The 17880-nt window shown below is 43.1% G+C and overlaps 1 protein-coding gene across 11 annotated transcripts in view; it reads left to right on the top strand.

Moving 5' to 3' along the window:
* The window catches only part of LOC109644230 (glutamate receptor-interacting protein 2-like), a 175875-nt gene that overhangs the window by 145845 nt on the left and 12150 nt on the right, over positions 1-17880 (top strand). For 5 of the 11 annotated variants that reach the window (XM_069516231.1, XM_069516179.1, XM_069516225.1 and 2 more), the window contains exons 3-15: positions 872-1007; positions 1175-1320; positions 1737-1823; positions 2261-2336; positions 5582-5727; positions 6151-6298; positions 6842-7011; positions 10633-10788; positions 10984-11136; positions 11248-11434; positions 14551-14696; positions 15859-15939; positions 17610-17673. In XM_069516231.1, coding sequence (XP_069372332.1) covers positions 872-1007; positions 1175-1320; positions 1737-1823; positions 2261-2336; positions 5582-5727; positions 6151-6298; positions 6842-7011; positions 10633-10788; positions 10984-11136; positions 11248-11434; positions 14551-14696; positions 15859-15939; positions 17610-17673 — 1696 coding nt within the window. The remainder of the gene's footprint in view (positions 1-871; positions 1008-1174; positions 1321-1736; positions 1824-2260; positions 2337-5581; positions 5728-6150; positions 6299-6841; positions 7012-10632; positions 10789-10983; positions 11137-11247; positions 11435-14550; positions 14697-15858; positions 15940-17609; positions 17674-17880) is intronic. The other 6 variants (XM_069516236.1, XM_069516186.1, XM_069516241.1 and 3 more) reach the window with 2 other exon arrangements.

Here is a 17880-nt window from a genome sequence, read left to right as displayed (position 1 = left end):
TATACACTGCTTTAATTGAGCGTTGGGGGAATATTTTGTTGCATTGAGCGATACGTGTGTAGTGGTCCGGTGTTCCTCGATCCTCGTTCTCACCGTCAACAGAGGAGTCGCTGGGTCCAGTCAGTCGTCTCAACCTCAGTCAGGGGATTTCAAATTCTGCCCCGAAATGTTATATGAAGTGTATTTTACAGTACTAATACTTTTAAAGGCTGTTCATGTGCGGATTGTCAGATTTGTTTGTTTATTCAACTGATTATTTAAATGCAGATTTTATTTATAATAAATAAATACGGTTTTAGATATTTGTGTTCGAGTGGAGTTCAGAGTCTCTGTCTGGAGATGAGATCTGAACCAAATGAAAACACGCATTATTTCAAGGCACTTCACATGAACCAAGAATGTTAGTGTATAAAGTGTATAATTGTTGAAATGCTCCTTTAATGTGAGTTCAGTGTCTCTCGTTTCTAAAAATACTTTTCTCTCTGGAGATTTTCAGTCTCTAAATTAACCTTTTCATCGCCGTCATGAACTTCAGCGTGGAGCGTTCAGGCTTTCACACTAACTGATGTTTATCCTCTCTGACCTTCACATTTACATTTCAGTCGTTTCAGCAGATTCTCTCTCACTGAGCAGATGAAGGATCAGTGTCTGACTCAAGGACACGCACGGCGACAGACGTCTTTTAGTTTATCTTCCTGGTATCTCGCTTTAATCCAGGAATCAGGATGGAGAGAGGGCCGCCTCTAACCACTTATCTCTCTGCTGCATTTCCTGTGTGTGTCCTTCGTCCTTCTCTTTGCCTGTTGTGTGTTTGTGTGTGTGGGTGTGTGTGTGTGTATTCGTCTTTATGTGTCTGTGTGTTTTTGGTTAGAAGCTCTGCGGGGGGTGACCATGGTGGAGCTGGTGAAGAAAGAAGGCAGCACACTCGGTCTCACCATCTCAGGAGGAACCGACAAGGATGGGAAACCACGGGTATCGAACCTGCGGCCTGGGGGGCTGGCGGCCAGGTGATTGAACACCATCAAAAAAATAAGAAAAACATTCAGTCTTTCTTGTCACCACGATATCGTACTCAGGAGCGAAAGACGATAAACTGGTCCTTTAAGTAAAACATCGTTATAATACAACTGATATACGATTTGTCTTCACGTGCGTTCTTTCCCGTCCGGCTCAGGAGCGACCAGCTGAACGTTGGCGACTACATCAAGTCGGTGAACGGCATCAATCTGACCAAGCTGCGGCACGAGGAGATCATCAGCTTGTTGAAGAACGTCGGGGAGAGAGTCCTGCTGGAGGTGGAGTATGAGCTGCCCCCTACAGGTACATGCCAGGGACCTGAGGTTTCAGGTCGGAGGTAGTTAGTTCCAGCAGTCGTTGTTTCAGCTTTGGCCCTGAACGTTGTCTCGGTGCAGCCACGATGCTGATGTCTGTAGTTCTAGTTTCCCCTCGACGATAAACAAGTCGTCTCTGTCATTTTTCAGTCTTTGTTTCATGAAGTGTTTTTTTTTTTTTGTGTAAAAAAAAACTTCAAACTTCTTGATCTGTGCCTCAAACTTGAATATTTCATCACTTCTCTGTACCTGCTGCAGTAACGCTGCTCGTATGTGTATCTTCACTCTCCACCCTCCATCTATTGAATGAATATGATCAGCCGCAGAAGCAAACTAGAAAATTATTTATCCTCCCTCCCTCTCTGTTTCTCTCTCCCTCCGTCTCTCTCTCCCTCCGTCTCACAGCACCAGACAGCACCTCAGGGGTTATATCAAAGACAATCGACATCTGTTTGCACAAAGAAGGGAACAGCTTTGGTTTCGTGATGAGAGGTAAACAGTGAGACGAACCACTTCCTCTACGATTGAAGGGAATGAATGAATATTATCGATCGAATGCACCGTTTTGCAAAAAATTAAATAAAATAGAGACGCACAGTAAATTCTTTGTATCAGGACTGAAAGAGAAAAATGAAGCCGTGAAGGCAGAGAAGACTAATTTAAGTAAATGAAATGCTGCTCATCTCTGAAGTGGTCGGTGTTATTTCATGTTGACTGCATTCGTCACTTTCAGATCGTTGTGGAAATATGAAGCAGAATACAGTGAACAAGTAGCTGAATTCATATTTTGTGTTTTTGCAGATCACGTTCTCCTTGTTTAACACGTAGATTGTAAATAAAGATGGATGAAATTACAGCTACTTTAAAGGGAGGTTAAATCATCTTAATGTGAGTTTTCGTGCGTCAACTTTTCTTTTCTCTTCCTTCAGGTGGGACACAAGAGGACTGGCACAGATCACGCCCCCTAGTGGTCACCTATGTGAGGCCAGGAGGCCCCGCCGACAGGTAGATCTGACCCCGTACACACTTGAACTCTGCACAGGCAGTTACACAGTTTATGCACATAACCACAAAGATTGTTACACGATTTACAGATGAACAGAATATTTCAGGGTTAAAAAGGACAAAAGGTTTTCCTGAATGAAAGTGGATGCATCGTAAAAATAGGAGCCAGATGAACACAGGCCTCCATCGAGTTGACATGAACACACAGTTCAGTCAGCTGCGGACGGTGTGGGGGGGGGGGTCTAGGAGATTTGTCTGTGCCTTCATGCAAATAAAGCCCAAGGATAACAGTGTCGTTCCCTGTGACCGTCACTGGTGTCTTACAGTTATGTGTTAGTCAGAGCGGCAGCGGCATGAATCACCTCATATCCCGTCTAATGTTGTCATCACGTGTCTGTCTCAGCCTTCGTGTTGAGGCAATAATCCACAACGTTTTCATATAAATGTCAGATTAGAGGCGGTTTAAATGATGCAATGTGACGCTGATTCAACCTTTTGTGGATGCAAAAACAGGAAATTCGTACAAATTCACATTATTTAAAATGGAAAAATGAATCAAAATATTCCCCTGCAAAGGAAACGATGACTTTTAAATTTCCAGTTTATCTGGAATAAGATCTGTAAAATGTGCGTTTAAGAAATGCATGAGACGGAGAGAAGAGCTTCTTCTGCAGGAACGCAGACCGAAGAAGAAGAAGAAATTAAAATGAATCTTAGAAAACATTAAACGTGAATAATAAAGATTTTATTCTATTTTATTATCATATTAGGTATATTACGCATTGCTTCTTTTCTTGTTGTACTGCTAACTTTGCAAAGCACTTTCAACCAAGTTGTTTTAAATGTGATATATAAATGACGGTGACATCGACAACAGATGAAAAAAACTTTACATTTACATTCATAATGAGACACATTAGTAAACACACATGAGTTTTTTTACATTAAACCAAACAGAAGTGAACTGAAGCAATGAAACAATTCTTAGGATATACTCAGCACAACAGTTTTGACAGTACTTTGCCTGACACCACGAGATTATTCATAAAAGAACTAGTGTGGCTCAGCACATACTGAAGCTGCTCTGCAGGTGAAGTAATAATTTACTCAGAACCTTTCCTTAAATTCTCATCCGTCTGCGTTAACTTTACAAACATCTATCGAACGTCTAAAGTTGCTCCAGAGTCTGTGACTCCAGCTACGACAGGAAAAATACATCGAAAAATAAAGTGTGGGCCTGCTCTGATCACTTAGCTGCTTCAATCAGCTGAAGCTCGACTTTAAAACCGCGAGAAGCTATTTTTACTCTCGTTGCAGCTCCGTGCGCCGTCAGAGCTTTAAAGAAAGAGACCGCGTCACTGCAGAATTCATCCCGGAGCTTCTAAAAATAGTTTGAACGTTACCTGTGTCCTAATTAATCGATCAGACACATATCTGTGTTCAAGAAATGAGCTCAAACTAACCAGATTTTTTTATTTTAAACACATTCCAACGTTCATACACGTTTGGAGTAAATCTCTCCAGGGTCACATTTATATTGACAGACTGGGGCGAGACCGAGATTAAAGTCTTTTTTCACTATTGGTTTATTTCGCCCTGAAGCTCATCAAACACCATTTTAGAGAAAGCCATCCTGAAAATGTGGGTCAGTCCAGGGGAAACGAATGAGATGTTCATGCTGCTTTATATCCCATTCATCTCCCAACCGGAAGAAAAAAAAGTTAATCCATCGAACCACACAGTCCCAGGAGTGCCCACGTTTTTAGCATTATACCAACTGAGAGTTAAAATAACAGCGAGAGAGAGACACGGTGTTCTCATCGCTGCATCAGAGTGAAACTGATTTCACTGCATCGTTATTTGAAACCGAGAGGGAGCACGTTAGAAAGGAAAAACCATGAAGCAGGTTTCATTTTCAGGGACGTCCTTTAAACGGTTTATGACTGAAGTTAACTGAGGGTCTGGAGAAGATCCTAGATGATACTGGACGATGGTACTTTATCTTGTCCCATCTCATCTTATCTAATCATTTTCTCCTTCATGTGAAAACGAACGTAGACTCCTCGTCCAGAAAGTGAAGAAGTCCCACGAGAAAATTATTCTGATTCTCACTTTATAACGTCAGGAAACATTTTCTTAAAGAGTTCATCGTCTCCATCTCTAGTTTCTTCTTCAAAACAGCTGATTAGTAATGAAATAGTCCACGAAGCACTCTAAGCATTTGGGGCGTGGCCGTGTGATTGACATCTATAGAAGCCTCAATGTGGTTACTTCTGGCTTCAAAAACCAAGATGGCGCTGGACAAAATGGCTTCAACGAGTGACAGCAAACATCAGATTCTAATGTCGATCTCTCAGAATCAGAGTATGACAACCTTTAAGTTTATTATGCTTCATAAACAAAATGTATTGATGCTTAACTTCTGCTCACACGTTTTCCAGATGGACTCAAGGGGCAAAACCAAGTTTGAATCAGACTTTAAATTGGCTCCAGATAAAAGAAATTTCAGTGAAACTTCACTTTTCTAGATACGCAGCTCAGCTTGCATCATGTTGTTAAAACGCTTCAAGGCTATTAGCTGTCACACTTCAGGCCGGTGTGATGACAGCTCGGCGTTACTCACACCCTGGCATCAGGCATAAAGCATCTATCAGCTGTCAGACGCTGCCGTCTGCATGAACAAGTTAAAATTTCCACTTTCTAGAGGAAATAAATCATATCCTCAAATGGGCTACAGCCTGGAGCGGCTCTTAAATATCAAGTATCCAGTCTGTGAGTGTGTTTTTGTCACAAATTTAAAAGACACTAGATCACATGAGATTAAGAGATTATATTAAATATATCTGTGGTTCAATCTCAGTAATTTTGAACATTGGGAAGCAGCAGCAGCAGCAGCAGCTTCTCCTGTGATGAAGAGTTTCCACCGCATTTGTTCTTGAGGTGAAAGGAAACTGCAGACGAGAGGAGGAGAGAGGTAGAAGTAAAGGCCTCGTAAAACTAATAGAGTATAAAATATGCTTTAAGGATTGAAGAGAGAAGTTGGCAAGAGCAGAATATCTTGGCCTGTGACCAGTTACACAAATAAGGTTGATGTGAACTTGAATTAAGTGACTGAAGGAGGAAGAGGATGAAAAGAAGGAATCTGAGAGAATAAGAATAATGTTTGATTTCCTTTGTTTCTGTGTGTGTGTGTGTGTGTGTGTGTGTGTGTGTGTGTGTGTGTGTGTGTGTGTGTGTGTTTTCAGAGAGGGCACGTTGCGTCCCGGTGATCGTCTCCTCAGTGTGGACGGCGTCCCGCTGCACAACGCCAACCACAGCGACGCCCTCATCGTGTTGGCTCAGTGCGGCCAGGAAGCCCTGTTCCAGATAGAGTATGATGTCACCATCATGGGTGAGAGACCTCACACAAACCTCAACACACAGTGACACACAGCTACACACAGCGACACACACACAAGGCTTTGGGGTAAAAGCTTTTAGACTTTTCTAAAATGCCACTGACATTTAAAAAAAATGTTGTGTAGTTGATGTGTTGACATTTTCTGCCGCCTCGGGCTCAGCTCTGACTTTCTTCTGGATAAATCTGTTCAATTTAACTCTCGCGGAATCCGATGTTAAAAATCTCTGGTCATCGCAGCAGGTGAATTATACGTTCAAGGGCACATCTGCCTCCGGCTCAGCAGCTGGAATGTTTAATGTTGTTGTTATAGAGACCTGAAATCACGTCATCTGCACATGAGCTTCGGCTCCCAGCTCAATATAAAATCAGTAAAATGAGTCAAATCTAATTGTTTTGTGTTTTTTTTTTCTCCAGACACAGTAACGAACGCCTCCGGTCCGCTATTAGTGGAGATTGCGAAGTCGCCGGGAGCAACTCTGGGCATCACGCTGACGTCGGCCAATCATCGGAACAAGCAGGTCATCGTCATCGACCGGGTGAAGCCTGGCAGCGTGGTGGACAGGTAAACACACACACACACACACACACACACACACACACACACACACAATGTAGTGTGCATGTGATTAAACTGAATCAAAGATTTTGGGGGTGGAAGCTCGATATTTCCTGATATTTCAGTTGGGGCCCTCTTTCCCCATGTGGTAATTGTCTTGTGGGTTACAGATGTGCAGCGAGCGGGTATTTATGCACAGTATATAAAATGTCTCTAACACACACACACACACACACACACACACACACACACTCTCAGTCCTGTAACTCACACAGACAGCAGGAGACAGGATTTTGCTCCGAGCCTCAGTCTGGCTCTAAAATATACACAAGCTCTGAAATAACCTCAGTGGACTGAACGGTTTGACTGTGGAGCTCCAGGTCTGGTCACTGTTCTTTTCCACATGGTCTCCTCGTTCCTTTTTTTATCATGTCTAAGATTCGTCCACGGTATAAAGAGCAGAGGCACCGGTTTCCTCCGGCCGATCCGAGCTAGCGCGGCTAACCTTCGTAGCCTAGATTCCTGATTCCCGTTTATCTTCCTTTGCAGATGTGGCGCGTTGCATGCTGGGGATCACCTGCTGTCCATAGACGGGACGTCGACCGAACACTGCACGGTCCTGGAGGCGACGCAGCTGATAGCCAGCACGACGGAACTGGTCAAACTGGAAATGCTCCCGTCCCATCAAACCAGGCTAACTGGGAAACAGCACGACACAGGTGGATGCAGGTTTAACACGTTCTACCTTCATTCAGATGGACGCTTAAAGCCACATTTGCATTTTATTATTGATCTCTGAACTCACTCGACGCGTTTGTGTGAAAACTCATCTTCTCAGTCGTTAATGTAACAGACACCATAAAGATTTCTCCCTGGTTGACGTCACTGTTGGATCCAATTTGCCCTTTAAATTGTTCTCACATCCCTGAAACATTGATATATGCACATACAGACAGAAGATTATTTTAGATTGCATAAAACTGTTTATCTTTAAAAACTGCCCTCAGAACATTACAGCAGCACCCACGTGGAAGTGAATAGAATTTTTTAAAAATGAGATTATTCAGATCGTTCGACTGATCTCTGCCTCGTCGGCTCTGTAGAGGAGAACCGCTTTTATGTTTGGGACGTTTCAGTGTTTTAGGTTTGTTGCGGCCCCTTCAAGATAATTCCTCTGTGAAATGTGTGTGTGAACAACTAGACCTGTGTTATATATCTTGTCCACTTGTGTACTTACATCAAACAAAATGCTTCCAACAATGTTCAAATCCAAATGCGTCACATTCGCTTTATGAATACACTTCGCAGTCTCTGCTGTAACGTCCGACATAATGTTAACCAGTTTACCAGTCGCCAGTTTTGAACATGAGTGGCGTCACGTAGATTTTTTATCGTCAAACATGGTGAAGACTACAACTCCCATGATGTTGATTGCGAGACCCCCTAGTGGCCAAAGGTCCTTATTGTATGATAAATAAAAGAATACCTAGATCCGACACTAACGAATGTTAGAGTGAGGCGTGAGTTTGAAATGTTTTTAATGCAAATGATCGTGAAGCGTCCTGGAGGGGGGGGGGGGGGGGGGCATGAAATTTCTATTCCGTGAAGTTTCTATCCAGGATCATCATCGTTTGGGCTCTTCTGGCTTCGTGTGTTTTTCGTCAGGGAAGCAAACATTACATTTAACATCCGGATCAGGTGGCAGATCCAAGATATGAAACATTTTCAACATATTTCTGGGACTAAAGTCTCCGAGTGTGTGTAAGTTGGTGCAGCTTGATTGAATTCAAGTGTTGGGCCTCGGTGTATATAGGTACGTGCTGTATTATTTATTATTCATACCTTTAGCTGGCAGTGTTTGCAGTCATCAGCAGAACAATAGAGCTGGAGGTCTTATAGCATCACTTTAAATCTTCATGTCTTCACCCCCGTGTCACACTGGCCCCAAATTAGAGCAAATCAAAATGGCAACTAGGTTAATGTTGGAGTTTTTGCCCCAATTAAGTCGCCCCTTGTGAAGAGAAAATAATCCCCTTCCCCCGATGTAGTTGTTCCCTCCTTCTCACGTGGCTGAATGCTGATTGAGGAATATTTCGGCCGCAGCAGCAACTTGGTGCTTAATTAGTTGACGGAGGGTTTTCTTCACCCACAGCCGACTTTTCCTCTGCAGGAGAATTAGTGCCAGTGGATTTACAGGAGGGACGCTGATGCCGACGGCTGTTTTATTATCCAGGGTTAATGCCTCGCGGCTTAAGGACACACACACACACGAAGATGCACGCAGAACCACACACGTGTAGGACCTGTGATAAAGCAGCTGATATTAATCCGTTAACATAAGTTAGACAAACGGATTTCTTCGTCCTTTTAATTTTTTTTAACATTTTTCTTTGACCCAATTAGAGACTGAAGGGAGGACGAGAACGGCAGGATTGAAGAAAAGACGGAGAATATGGACGAGGAATCCTAGATTTTTAATTAGACCAAAACCTTGGGCTACTTCCTTCAGAGTTTGTGCGGGGTGGCAGTTTTGGCTCAGCATGAAAAGGACGGAGCGAGGGAAAGTTAAAAAGAGAAAGTGGAGAAATAGAGTGACAGCGGCAGGATGGTATTTCATTAAAGTCATTACGCCTCACCTGTAGGCGTCTGAAGCTGCTCACGGCCTTTTGCCTCCTCCTCCTCTCTCCCTCTCTCCCTCTCTCCCTCTCTCCCTCTCTCCCTCTCCTCTCATATACAGATCTCCTCCCTCCTTCCTCATCTTGTCTCCCGTTTTATCTGTTCTTCTTCTCTCTCCCTCTTCTATTCTTCTTTTATTCTAGTTTGAAGCAGCAAAAAAAGCCATAAAGTTAATTTTAAGAAAGTCCTTGAAGTTAGGGATGGGAACACACACACACACACACACACACACACTGTAAAGGTCACAATCTCATCTCGTATCTCCTTCATTTGTCTCTCGAAGCCAAATTCATTCCTCCCTTCTTCTAATCATGACTGTGCAACTGTGTGTGTGTGTGTGTGTGTGTGTGTGTGTGTGTGTGTGTACAGTATGTGTGCGTGTGTGTTGGGAAGTGAACCCAGCTCATTAGGAAACTGATGGCCTCGCAGCAGACCTTGTGGTCAGCTCGCCACCGCTTTATTAATAGACGTTCTGATTAAAAGGTTTTGCAGTTTGCGGTGTGTGTGTGTGTGTGTGTGTGTGTGTGTGTGTGTGTGTGTGTGTGTGTGTGTGCCACTTTGATTTCTGTCATTGTTATTGCAGCTTAAATCGTTGTTGCTCTGTGTACACACTCTTTTTGCTTGGACCACAGGTGAGGGTGCATAATATCTTATCTTCGTGAATATATCTGTCTCACTGCGGCCACATCCTTGTCAGCAGATCTGTCTCGGCGGCGTTTCGCTGGACTTAACGACTTTATTGTGACTCGGGGGGGAGGATCAGACCACAACATTTTTACATTTCGCAGATCTTCGCTGCGAAGCTGCCCGGCACTTAAGCCCCTCAGACCTCCCGCCAACAAATCAGTTTATATAAGATGGCCGACGTGCGGGGGAAACAAAAGCTCTGTGGGGTGGATGAGGCAGAAAGAAGCAGCTTAGGATCAGAGTCAGAGTTGAGATAAGTGTGTGTGTGTGTGTGTGTGTGTGTGTATAATCAGTGTTTCCAGATGTACGATAATTATTGTATCTGTACGATAAGTTTGCCCTCTGTCTGATGTACGATCAATAATTCACGATGTACGATAATCTGATGATTTTGTGACACTGTAATCTGCTGTGTTTTCACTTCTCTTCTTCACGTGACTTCTTTTCAGCACATTATGCTCTTTCCTGTCTCACTTTTCAAAATAAGAGCCTTGTGCCTCGAAAAGCATTGTTTCTTTTCACTAAATCGCTTCGGAACCTCGACACAGCTTTGGATCGTCAGTATTGAGCGTCTCATTCCTGCTCTGGTCGTCTGCTATAATTTCTCTCAAATTACAATAATTCTAACACGACAACATTTCCCATCTGGCAACACTGCGAGGAATCACACAGGAAGCTGTGTAGGTTGTTTCGGTCTCTTCCCTGAGGAAACTTTTCCACCAGCGTCTCTGTGTTTTGAATCAGAATTAGCATTTTGTGGCTCTAATTAACTGACAGTGGAACAAATTAACGCTGTGATAGAATTTGAGTTTCTGGAAAATCTGATCAGCAACAGGACAATTCAAAGTTAGTCGTTGTCTGTAGTTAATCTAATATTGGACGTGCAGAGGTTCGGTGGGTAAAGGTTTATGGTTCGATGGAAGATGGACGACAGCCCCCGTGTTCTCACAAGTGACAGAATCGTGTGTGTGTTTCAGTGAAGGTTCAAAAGTCGGACCACCCCCACTCCTGGGACCCCTGTGTCAACTACTGTCACCCTCTAAACTCCACCCTCTGCAACACAAGCTCCACCCTCAACAAGTCGTGGACCGCCTCCAATAACAACACCATCAACAGCCTCGACTACTGCAAATGTAAGAACGCACTTTCCTTCTTTATCTTCTCGCTCATGCTTTCTGGCTGTTACTTCTTATTTTTAATACATTTCTGGTGCAACTCATTGTCTCGTCTCTGTTTTAATTAAGTCTTCAGTCCCTATCTTTTTTCCCATCCAATGCATCATGGGAATATTGGACATCTTCTTCCTTCTCTCTCTCTCTTTTTTGCAGCTCTGGTATCTGCCAGTTTCTCTCCCGGCTCCACGACCACGTCGGGCCCCAGCAGCCAGAGCTCCAGCACCTTGCCCCGGCCCACGGTTCCCATGAGTCCACGCAACTCGCTGCTCAAACGACGGCAGAGAAAGAAAGAGCACAAGAGCTCCTGTAAGATCCGTTCACCTGTGTGTGTGTGTGTGTGTGTGTGTGTGTGTGTGTCAGCAGGGAAACTAATCATCACAATGTCAAACTCACACAAGTGTATCTGTGTGTGTTCAGTGTCCCTGGCGTCCAGTTCGGTGGGTCCGGGGGGTCAGGTCGTTCACGTAGAGACCAGTGAGGTGGTTTTAACGGGCGACCCACTCAACGGCTTCGGTGTCCAGCTGCAGGGAGGAATATTCGCCACTGAGACCCTGTCTGCACCCCCGCTCATCAGATTCATAGAGCCCGACAGCTCTGCAGAGAGGTGAGCTCACACACAGGCTGTTCCTCAGGTCAGGGGCTGCGTCCTTCAGAGGACCAATCTTTACAAAGTCCAAATCTATGGAGGATTTCCTTTTTGCAGCAGCAGCCTAACCCACATTTAGCGTTTCGTCATTAGCTACGATATACATCAGCCCGAGAAGGATCCATTCATCGCTCGGCCACGTTTGAAGGAAGCTTCTAAATGCAGCAGCTTCTCCACTGCGACACCATTTGTCTATAGATGCAGGAGGAGCCACCCGAAGCTTCGTCCAAGCTCATGTCCACAAACACTTTTACACATTAGTAGCGTGACAACGATACACGAGGCATCTTTAATGAGTATTTTCTTTAATGTTTCCATGTTATATTTTCTGTCTGTGGAGCAGACGTTTGTCAAAAGTCAAAGATCTCTGTGCAAACAGTTACGTTCAGGTACATCGCTATTAGCTGAAGGAACAGGAAGATCTCCCTGATGAGAAAATAAAAGATTGAAGCTGAACTTTAAATCAATTTTTAAACTAATGCTCCTATCGCTCGTTTGAGGATGATTTTATTTAGTAAAATGTTCTTATTTTGTGATAAGTTTGAGGGGATGCAGCTGATTTTATAAGCTATTATTTATTAGCTTTCCTGTGTGTGTGTGTGTGTGTGTGTGTGTGTGTGTGTGTGTGTGTGTGTGTGTGTGTGCGGGTGTTTTAACATATTGAAGCATTTTATAAACACAAGTGTGGGAGGTGATTTACCAAATATCCATCTGTGTGAGTGTGTGTTTCCAATCCGCTGTTTGTTCTTCGATGTTTCAGTTGTGTTTGCATCATATATGTGTGTGTCTATATATATAATTATGTGCGTGTGTGTTTACTGATCAGCGTTGTCATGGCATTAACAGCTTCTCTAAGTGCTGAGTGTGTTTCTGCACCCGAGGCCACACTCCCTCTCTCCATTAGTGCCCACGCTAACAACACTAATTAGCTGCTTCCCCTCGCCCACGTCACGCAGATCGATAAGTACCTTCCTCTGCGCCTGTCGGGGTGAATCGGAACAAACCCCCTCACTCCCTGAATTATATTTAACCACAGCTCATCACCTTTAAATCATCTTTAAGTCCTGTGCAGCGGTGACCAGCGAGGACGTCGGCTTTTAAGGTTTTAGTCTGTAATTATCCTGCATTAGTGCTGCAGGAAGTTTCTCTGCAAATATAGTTTGGTATAGTTTTAACCGTGCTCAGTTTATTTACTGTATATATTATTATCTTATGCAATGAGGAATCTAAACTTGTGTGTTATATTTTGCTTTAAAAATAATTTTTAACAGATCAAATGAAACATTGGAACAAACACACAAAGCTTGATATTAAACCTCCAGCTGAGAAAATTAAGAGCAATCAAAATAAGAGGTCACATATCAATACGTCGGAGCAGAGTAAAGAATCTGTTGCAGGAGGAAGGAAAGAGAAAAAGCAGCGTAGAGTTAATAACCAAACAGCTGTCAGAGGATGGATATTTCCTGAAACAAGTGACGCCTGACGCATCACTTTTATCGCCGAATTTACAAGAAGACATTAGCGGTTAAGTACCAGCTGTAGGTGACGCTTCACAAAGTTTACAGTGTCGCCCTCAGTGAGGTTCGGCTAAAGTGGCTGATTTCTTTAAGGGAAACTGGTGACGGTGCAGGAACTGGGCTGAAGAATCAGTGTGCACAGCAACATCAATATAAACCTGTAGTTCTGAAAAAGGTGCTGGGTAAATAAAGTCCGACTGTAGGACGACAGAATCTGCAGATTTAGATCGGATAATGAAAACTGAGAAACATATCAGAATCGTATCGGTCAGATTGAAATGAACAGAAGAACAGGAAGGACAAAGACAGAAGAATTCATGTTCAGGTGCAGATAAAGAGTCAGATCCGTGTGTGTGTGTGTGTGTGTGTGTGTGAATTAATCAATGTGTGCAGAGATCAAAGCACGTTAGAAGCTTCACAGGCCAGCATCTTAAAATCTGGAACACCTCCCTCATAATTTATCATTTATTTCTTACCAGGTAAAAGTTATTTATATGATTTATGACTTTAATAGTCAGACGTTTTTAAGTTCCTCACTCCTGCACTGATTCATGCAGCGAGGATTCAGAGAGTGGGGGAGGGGGGGTTTCCAAACTTGTGGATGTTTTGAGAAGTGAAATCTTCAAAAATCCAGCAGCTAAATATAATACAGTGGTGATGTGTGGCACAGCAGGGAGTCTGAAAGTCCTCCTGGTGTGATCTGTCTGGAAACTAAAGACATCGCAAGTACGCTGATATGACAATTAGTACGTCTACTTTTTTTTTTTTTTCCTCGGTTCCCACTTAGAAGCATTTTCCACCTGCGGGTAAAACGTATCTGAAAAGACACAAAGAGTGACGGGGTGTGAGAGTAGACGTTCACCCTGGTGACAGAGGCAGTTGTTAGTGTGTTGATGTTTTTGGAAACCTTTGAGATATTCAGACTGAAGCCCTGAACGGGTTTTTTAATAAACCTTAACTTTTCCAAATGTCTTTTCTCTGGCGGGATCCCTGCAGGGATATCAGCTCAACTCTGATCACAATAAACCCAGAGAATTGAATTGAATCCAAAAAACAAAAAACCTCATACGCTGCAGGATACTTTAACCACATGTCCGAAAATCACACTCCCGCATTTTGGTCCACAACGTATAGCTGCCGCAGATATTTCCCTCCAATGATCCAGAGGGGCTTCGTGTGAGAACGCAAATGTCTGAGTGCGTTTCTTCAGACATTCTGAAGTAGTGAGTGTGTTGATAGGATGAAGACGCAAACTTGAAAAGAACAAGATTGAAAAGATTTCGGTGATAATAGCTGACCCTGGTGAATCTAATCGGAGCCGTGTTTAATCACCACTAATTAGAAAAAGCTTAAAGAAAAGAAAAAGAATCTCATTATATAATATTTATTTTCTAGACAGCAGAGATCACAGCGAGATATGAAATAATGTGTGAAAATCAAAAGTGTCCAGATGAAGATTCTCTTATAAGGCTCTTATCTTAAGTAAAGTCACAGTTTGAATGAAAACTTCTGCAGCGTCCAGTCCGTCTGACATCACCGTGGTAACCCTTGCTGTAGGTGTGGCCTGCTCCAGGTCGGAGACCGCCTCCTGTCAATCAACGGGATCCCCACAGAAGACGGAACACTAGAGGAAGCCAATCAGCTCCTCCGAGACGCGGCTCTGACCAATAAGGTGACGCTGGAGATAGAATTCGACGTAGCAGGTTTGTAGAAAAAACGAATTCTTACTCGTCATACTTACATTTACACTCTGATGTTTTTTTTTATATATCAATAGAAGCTTTGAATTGAGTCTCTATAATTTACAGAAAATATAATATGATATTATTTAGTGTACTTTTTTGAACCGATCTGCTTCAAAAGTGAATTATTTCTAGTTAAGGTTCAAATTATGAGATTTTAGAAAATATGTTCGTGTGTTTTTAAGTTATTTTGTGGAGAAAACAACCGTCACAGGTTTGAGACACGTGTTGGAGAATCAGTTCATTCCTTGTTGCACAGTTTAGTTGCAGCGGTTTTAAAATGCATGAACTGGTCGGATGCTGCTGTGTCAGACGAGGAAGGTGGACAGAATAATTGCAGGTCTCGACCCCATCGTCATCATCCAACCCCAGGAGCTGGTCTGGGTTCAGAACATAATGTCACCGGTGTCAAAACGTTAAACTGTGTCTGGAGCCACATGCAGATAAAATCTGAATCAGGCGTGTCGAGGGGAAATCTGATGATTCTAACATTATATTTATTTTAAAGACCTGCAGAAGGAGACGTCTGGTTCTTCACTATTTATTTTCAACTGTTGGACGATGATTGTAAAAGACAAGTCGACAGGATCTGGATTTTGTGCTTCGCAGCTCTGCGGTTACAAATCACGTCTTTTTCCATTTATTTGACGTCGTCTTTCATAATGTTGCATCAGCTAATTAGCCGATATCGCCGGCAAGTCAAATTAGCATTTGTCCTGTTAGCTGAGGGAAATCAGCCCCAAAGGTTGGTGCAGCCAGACGAAGACGTTCACTCCTGAAAGTCTTCAGATCTGTCTGATGGGAGTTCTCTTATATTCCGCTGTAAGCCACAACACCGCTCCTGACGTTAAATCACTCCGATGCACGATGAAGTCTCAGGGATGGACGGCTTTACCTCTCGTAAATATTCTAAAATGATGGAGATGCATATCCAGATCAGGGGATACAGGGTTTTCATTTATGGGATCATGACTCACGCAGGCAAACAGTGAGGATTTGAAGTTGCCTCGGAGAAAAGTCGCCAAATGAGTCGTGATTACAAATGTTAAACTGGATGAAAAGGGCTATTTGTAGCTTCTGTTTCATTAATGACTTGTTGTGTTTGTGTGTGTTTGTGTTACAGAGTCTGTGGTGCCCAGCAGCGGCACCTTCCACGTCAAACTGCCGAAGAAGAGAGGCGTGGAGCTGGGGCTCACCATCAGTGGTAGCAACGCGCACATACAGAGACACACACGTGAACACACATCCGCACACATGTGGAACCATGTTAATGCATGTGATCTACATTTTGTTTTGAAGGGATTGCAGACAGAATGTTTAAATGTCAGAGACCGCCCTGCAGACACACACACACACACACACACACACACACACGCGAGCAGACACTTCTCTCATCCGGGGTCGTCGGTGCTGCAGAGACCACAAACATCAACAGTTGCTTTTCAGGCCGGTTGGTTCTTTAAAACAAACCAGAGGAAAGCATCATTTGTCTCCTTTCAAGAAAAGTCCCAGATGGGTGTGTTGCACAGATCAGTGAAACACAAACTCATCAAACTGCTGCAGGATGGATCGGACGCTGGTGGTGTCACCAATCATCAGTTTCGGACACCGCCGATGTTTTTTTTTTTTGGGGATAAATGGGAGAAAATTCCTGCATCGAAAAAGTCTCCTCTCTTTCTTTGTGGAGTCTGGTGCAGCGGCACGCTGAGGCTCGGAGCGCATCAGGTGTCGTTTTAGGGGCTGAGTTGCGTATTCAAGTGTGGTGCATGTAAAATTTAAGAAAAAGTTAATGACGAAAATCTGTTGTTGGAAACATTAATTAATCTCCAACGCAGAGCGTCGGCCTCTTCGCTGCAGAGATTCCTCTCCCAGTGATTATTGATATATTCCTTCATTACATCGTTCACTGTGAAGCTTTATTGCTTCTGTCCACGCGGTGATTAACACCCTCGCTCCTCAGTGGTAATGACCTACATTCAGTGTTTAATTATCGTGAGTCAGGGACGTGTGTGTGTGTGTGTGTGTGTGTGTGTGTGCTGCAGTGTGCTGAGATTATCTGAATTATTTTAGGTGGCATTAAATCTGTGACAGGTCGACTGGTGAACCCGGAACATCTTTAAATATTTGGATTAAAGACATAAACGCGTCAGTAGGTGGGTTCTTAGGGAGATTTACCACAAACGTTTGTCACGAGAATCTGCAGAACTGACTGAGACGACGTGAGAGATTTACCTCCGGCTGTAAAGTAACAGAGTCAAGTGTCACTGACTCGTTTACCCCCCGAACAAGTTTCTCTGCATTTTATTATTATATAAATTATTTAATGTGTAACTTCCGATAACAATGAACAAGAGTAGAAGTGTGTGAGTATCCTAAATGGTGCAATGGCGCCATCTTCTGAATGAAAGTGTGCACAGCTGATCCCACACAGACGTCATCAGCCATCTTGGATGTTTACAGAGATTTATCAGCTATTTGCCTTTGTCACTTTTTAAATTATAATTTTTATACGTTAGAGCGGGTCGTCCACTAACCAGAAGGTCGGTGGTTCGATGCCGGGCTCCTCGCCGTACATTCCTACATTACACATTATTATTACTGATATTATATTAAAGCTTTATCAAACACCTGGACAATAATAGAAACTTTAGGCATCACAACACAAGAATGTAAATAAAACACATCAGTATAATAAATGTTGATCCATTTAGATTTGAGATTTTATTAATGAAGGATCGTTTCTCGTTGGAGATTCAAGATGCTCCAGTTTGTTTTCTTTCATCTTTATCAGCAGGAGTAAAAGAATTTGTATTTTCACAGCCGTGTCGTGTTTTATTGTCTCTGCTGCTTATTTGATGTCATCTCCCTCCGCAGCCAGTAAGAAGCCCGGAGAGCCCCTCATCATTTCTGACATCAAGAAGGGCAGCATGGCCCACAGGTAGCAGAGCTCTTCTCTTTCTCTTCTTCTCTCCTTTTTCCTTTTCTTTTCTGTTCTGTTCTATCATATCCTCTCCTCTTCTCTTCTATTCCATTCTCCTCTTTTCTTTTCTGTTCTTTTTTATTCTATTCTCTCTTGTCCTCCCCTCTCCCATTCTGTTCTATATACTCTTTATAGTTCATACATTTGTTTGTGATGCACTTTGTG

The sequence above is a fragment of the Paralichthys olivaceus genome, chromosome 2 (assembly GCF_024713975.1).
Source record: "Paralichthys olivaceus isolate ysfri-2021 chromosome 2, ASM2471397v2, whole genome shotgun sequence".
Lineage (NCBI taxonomy): Eukaryota > Metazoa > Chordata > Actinopteri > Pleuronectiformes > Paralichthyidae > Paralichthys > Paralichthys olivaceus.
This window is presented reverse-complemented; position numbering and strand designations above follow the sequence as displayed.